Source organism: Entelurus aequoreus, linkage group LG17 (assembly GCF_033978785.1).
Source record: "Entelurus aequoreus isolate RoL-2023_Sb linkage group LG17, RoL_Eaeq_v1.1, whole genome shotgun sequence".
NCBI classification, from domain to species: Eukaryota; Metazoa; Chordata; class Actinopteri; order Syngnathiformes; family Syngnathidae; genus Entelurus; species Entelurus aequoreus.
The window spans coordinates 8852353-8858437 of record NC_084747.1 but is presented as its reverse complement, the minus strand read 5'-3'; the positions used below and the strand labels follow the sequence as shown (position 1 = coordinate 8858437).

General features: G+C 42.0%; 1 protein-coding gene across 1 annotated transcript; it reads left to right on the top strand.

The window, feature by feature from the left end:
* Window positions 1-4041: 4041 nt before the first annotated feature.
* On the top strand, window positions 4042-5857 carry LOC133632278 (gastrula zinc finger protein XlCGF17.1-like). Its single transcript, XM_062024628.1, has one exon. It carries the CDS (start codon window positions 4368-4370, stop codon window positions 5433-5435), a length of 1068 nt encoding a protein of 355 aa, XP_061880612.1. The 5' UTR covers window positions 4042-4367; the 3' UTR covers window positions 5436-5857.
* Window positions 5858-6085: the final 228 nt, after the last annotated feature.

Genomic DNA, 6085 nt, shown 5'->3' with positions numbered 1-6085 from the left:
AAAACTGTGTTGTTTTTGGTTGTGCTAACCACAACTGGAAACAGGGAAAACAAAGGTTGTATTTTGTTCTGCCAAAGCGTGATAAAAGCCCACAGAGACGAGACAAATGGCTCGCAGCTTTACACCGGGAAAACGAGGACGGTTCTCACTGGAGTCCCCCAAAGTCCCGGGTCGTGTGTTCGGATCACTTTGTTTCTGGTAAATATAAGGAACAAAAATCCACCTTCTTAACCACAACTTGGCTATACTGTCCGTGCTGATGTTGTACTTCTTGAATTTGTACCTTATAACGTTCGACAGCTGAAGTTGTTGTTGTACAAAAATAACATGCGGTATATACTATATAGTCTATAGCCTAGCTAGCTATTTTCGAAAACCGGACAACGAGAGGATACCAAAGGCAGCGTTAAGATGGACACCACCGGGAAAACGTAAGCCAGGGCGGCCAAAGAACATCTGGCGAAGAACAGTTGAAGGGGAGCTGAAAGAGATGAAGCTTACATGGGGCGAGGCACAGAGACGAGCACAGCAGCGAGATGAATGGCGTTGAGTCGTCGAATCCTTATTTCCCATCCGGGAAGAAGAGGATTAAGTTAAGTAAGTAATATACTATATAGTCTATAGCCTAGCTAGCTATTTTCGAAAACCGGTTTCGTTTAAATTTGCACTTAACAGTTGGGTTTTTAAAAACCAATAAACCCTATAATTTTCATGTTGCCATTCAATACATGTAGCCCTCAAATCTCTCAATATTTTATACACTAACACTTGATCTTGTTGTTGATAACTTCCGTGTCTCTTTCTTAGTAGCGCGCAGGCTAAGCTAACTAGCAAGCTAAGCCTGAGAAGCTTTAAAGTTCACTGAGACGAGTCTGACGCAAATAATACATTTTCGTTTTTTCACACGATATGCGAATAAGTATAAATGCGTAAATGAAGGATTTAACGCCGACTTCCAAGCCACAACGCTCGTTAAATGCTTTTTCTGTCAATGCTGTGTTCGCTGTGAGCTGGTTTGTTTTCAACGAATTCCCGGTTGCTAGGGGATTGGTAGGCGGAAGTGACGTAGGTCCGCCCCCACCCATTGCTTGATCTGCTTATCACTCAGCTTCTAAAACTTGTAGTTCATCCTCCTTATATTCAGGCTCAAAAATATAAGGTTCTGGATCATAATTTGTCCCAAAGTATTCTTTGTTGGCACTCATGAAGTCTGCCTTTATTGGTAAAAGTTGGTGGTGGTGTTGAAGGAAATAGCGAAGGTTATGATGTGTCTGTGTAAATAATGTGCCGCCGTTTGCTTAAAATGATAACAAATGATGAAAAGACGTAAAAATGACATGTTATTATGAATGTGCCTGTTATTACAGTACATATATACTTACAGCGTGTATATAAAAAGTTGCTGGAAGCTTTTGGATATTTCTTAGTTTTTTATTGGCGAAATAGAGTGCATCCCCATTACCTGCATTGTTAACTGACTTTTGCTAGCATTTATTTAGGAGTTAGAATGAGTGATGGGCAGTAGTGCACAACAAGTAGCGACGCTATGTAGCTTAACTACAGTTCCCAGTAGCGTGGCGTTAACTTAGCTATTTTTCCACCCATGTAGTGACGTAGCGTCCATCAAACGCTACAAAGAGAGAACATAGACTGCTAATCAAGGGCTGGAAAAGAAAATATATATTGCTATAATTATTTTATTTTATTGTTAATATGATAGTTAGTTATTTGTTACTAATGTATACCTGGTTGTTCTTTTAGATTATATTTAAAATTGCGTTTTGGTGGTACCGTTTTTACATTTTCAAATTAATACATTTGATTGATTGATTGAGAAGTTTATTGACATCTTAAAGAATTTAATCCATGTAATGCTTTAAAAAGGCAAATGGATGGCACAAAAAGCTTGTTTCCATTGTGGTCCATTAAATATTCATCACATTTGATACATTCAATAATAAAAGTTATACAACCTGTAGCATGCATATAAAAAATAATGTTACATTTTTTTATAAATGATGTACATATACATAGGGGTGTAACGGTACGTGTATTTGTATTGAACCGTTTCGGTACGGGGGTTCCGGTTCGGTTCGGAGGTGTACCGAACGAGTTTCCACACGAACATATGAAGTAGCCACCTAAGCTAAAGTCTTAACAAGCTGCTCCGCTTCGTTCTGTCTCTCTGTCAGTACTCTACACAGCACCCAGCATTGTCCCACCCACACAACCATCTGATTGGTACACACAGAGCGGTAACAGCCAATCAGCAGTGCATATTCAGAGCGCATGTAGTCAGTGCTTAGTGTTTAGCAGGTAAGCATCAGGCAGCGGACTCTCCCCAAATGATAATAAACACCTCCCAGTCAACTACTAGTAACATCACTATGAGCTCGTTGACCTTCTAGAGATATAAAAGGCAGCTCAGCTCGCTCGCAGTCCTGGCTTGAGGTGAAGGCTAACGGAACCGGGAACCTTCAAGTTGCTGGCACGGCCGCTCTACCAACCGAGCCACGCCGTCCCATCCAATCTTCTTCTGCTTATCCGTGGTCGGGTCACAGGGGCAGCAGCCTAAGCAGGGAAGCCTTCCCTCTCCCCAGCCACTTCGTCCAGCTCCTCCCGGGGGATCCCGAGGCGTTCCCAGGCCAGCCGGGAGACATAGTCTTCCCGACGTGTCCTGGGTCTTGTCCGTGGCCTCCTACCGGTCGGACGTGCCCTAAACACTTCCCCAGGGAGGCGTTTGGGTGGCATCCTGACCAGATGCCCAAACCACCTCATCTGGTTCCTGTCCATGTGGCTTTTCTTTGAGCTCCTCACGGATAACAGAGCTTCTCACCCTATCTCTAAGGGAGAGCCCCGCCACCCGGCGGAGGAAACTCATTTGGGCCGCTTGTACCCGTGATCTTGTCCTTTCGGTCATAATCCAAAGCTCATGACCTTAGGTGAAGATGGGAACGTAGATCGACCAGTAGATGGAGAGCTTTGCCTTCTGGCTCAGCTCCTTCTTCAACACGTCCGCATTACTGAAGACGCCACACCGTGAACAAGACTCCGAGGTACTTGTACTCCTCCCCTTGGGGCAAGATCTCCTCCCCAACCCGGAGATGACACTCCACCCTTTTCCGGGCGAGAACCATGGACTCGGACTTGGAGGTGCTGATTCTCATCCCAGTCGCTTCACACTCGGCTGCGAACAGATCCAGTGAGAGCTGAAGATCCTGGCCAGGTGAAGCCAACAGGACCACATCATCTGGAAAAAGCAGAGACCTAATCCTGCAGCCACCAAACCAGATCCCCTCAACACCTTGACTGCGCCTAGAAATTCTGTCCATAAAAGTTATGAACAGAATGGGCGACAAAGGGCAGCCTTGGCGGAGTCCAACCCTCACTGGAAACGCCACGCTGTCCCATTAATATTATGTATAGTATATCAAAATATGTGTATATATACATGAATACACACATATGTATGGGCTATATATATATATATATATATATATATATATATATATATATATATATATATATATATATATGTATATGTGCGTGTGTGTATATTTATATATATGTAGATGTTACTTTACATGTAGTCGGCTTTCGGCCCTTGGCCAAAAATTTTTAGCCAAATGTGACCCTCGAGTCAAAAAGTTTAGAGACCCCTGCACTGGTCTTTCTAGAGCTTTCCAGCTCTTTAGTATTCAAACCATAACTGCATTTAAACATGTTCTACAACCTGTCACTATTTACACTTCACGCACCCTCTTTATTAACCAGTAGAATTGTCCTTTGTTGCCTTTCTTCCTCTCCACCATGTTATTGCTTGTATGCACTTTGTGTGTGCGTTTTGACACACTCAACATCATGCGCCTCCGCTCTGTAGTCACCGCCTCACAGCGGCATTCAGATGAAAGAACGGTACCGGTACTTTTCAAAGGTGGTATAGTACCGATTTCAATTGATACTTTATTAGTAGCAGTATACTGTACAACCCTACTACACACACATACAGTACATAGAAGAAAGTGTGTTTTTGTTGTTTGTGTCTTGCAGACATCCAGCAGCTGATCTGTAATCCAGAAGAAGTTTCCCCTCAGTTAGGGGGGAGCTCCACTTTGAAGCAGGAGACTCCACAACCACCCTGCATTAAAAAGGAAGAGGAGGAACTCTGCATCACTCAGGAGGGAGAGTGTCTTCTAGGACGAGAGGAAGCTGATTACACCAAGTTTCCACTGAGTATTCTCTCTGTGAAGACTGAAGATGATGAAGAGAAACCACAAGTAGACAACCTCTTAGCTCCACTATCAGATAGTGAGGCTGAAGACGAGGTTGAAGAACCTTTGAGCAGCGATAAAGACTGTGAAGGTGATATGAGGACTCACACTGACAACAAACACTCTGAATGCTCTACAAAGAAGAGAGGTAAAACATGTTTGAGCTGCTCAGTTTGTGCTAAAAGTTTTACTAAAAAGAGCAGTTTGACTCTACACATGAGAACACACACATGTGAAAAAACATTCAGTTGTTCAGTTTGTGGCAAAAACTTTTCTCAAAATGGCTCTTTGACTCAACACATGAGAACACACACAGGTGAAAAACCATTTAATTGTTCAGTTTGTGGCAAAAGGTTTTCTCAAAATAGGGATTTGACTAAACACATGAGAACACACACAGGTGAAAAACCATTTAGTTGTTCAGTTTGTGACAAAAGCTTTTGTCGAAATAGCCATTTGACTCAACACATGAGAACACACACAGGTGACAAAACATTCAGTTGTTCAGTTTGTGGCAAAAACTTTTCTCAAAATGGCTCTTTGACTCAACACATGAGAACACACACAGGAGAAAAACCATTTACTTGTTCAGTTTGTGGCAAAAGCTTTTCTCAAAATGGCTCCTTGACTGAACACATGAGAACACACACAGGTGAAAAACCATTTAATTGTTCAGTTTGTGGCAAAAGGTTTTCTCAAAATAGGGATTTGACTCAACACATGAGAACACACACAGGTGAAAAACCATTTAGTTGTTCAGTTTGTAACAAAAGCTTTTGTCGAAATAGCCATTTGACTCAACACATGAGAACACACACCGGTGAAAAACCATTTAATTGTTCGGTTTGTGGCAACAGCTTTTCTCAAAATGGCTCTTTGACTCAACACATGAGAACACACACAGGTGAAAAACCATTTAATTGTTTAGTTTGTGGCAAAAGGTTTTCTCAAAATACGGATTTGACTCAACACATGAGAACACACACAGGTGAAAAACCATTTAATTGTTCAGTTTGTGGCAACAGCTTTTCTCATAGCGGCTCTTTGTGTCGACACATGAGAACACACGCTGGAGAAAAACCATTTATTTGCTCAGTGTGCTGTAAAAGGTTCACATATAATGCAGACGCAGTTAAACACATAAAAACACACAAGGGAAAATAACAAATTAGTTGTTTAGTTGGTGGTATGTTGCTCATATGTGGTGACATCCACCCTACCCAAGACCTCACTGCTTCTTTCACAAATATCTGAGGTATTCATATAAACTTGGATTAGTTGAAGCATAATCTTATCCACTCATGACCCCATGTCTTCTCTGTATCTGAAACCTTCCTGAACAGTAAGATAGATGATGCTTCAAGTGCTTGGTTACTCCTTCTTCAGTCCAGGACCTGGGGCCTCATGTGTCAAGTTTGTGCACGCTCAAAAACCTGCACTACACCCTTTTTCACTGCAAAGTTGAGATGTATCAAAACTGACGTTCATGCATAAGTGATGCTGGGTAACAGTTCCCACAATGGACCACAATGGAAACAATCCTTTTGGCTTTTTGTGCCATCCATTTGCCTTTTTAAATTATTACATGGATTCATTTATTTAAGATGTCAATAAACTTCTCAATTAATCAGTCCCAAAAAGTGTCAACTTTTACTCCTCAAACTGATTGATGTGCAAATCAGAGACATATGAACAATTAACCCCCACAACCCAACCCCCACCTCCCTCGACATTCGGGCATAACAGGTTCAATCCGGCCCGTGAGATTAGTTTGTTAAGAGTAAAAATCAGCTGCATTTTTTAATGACTTTTAC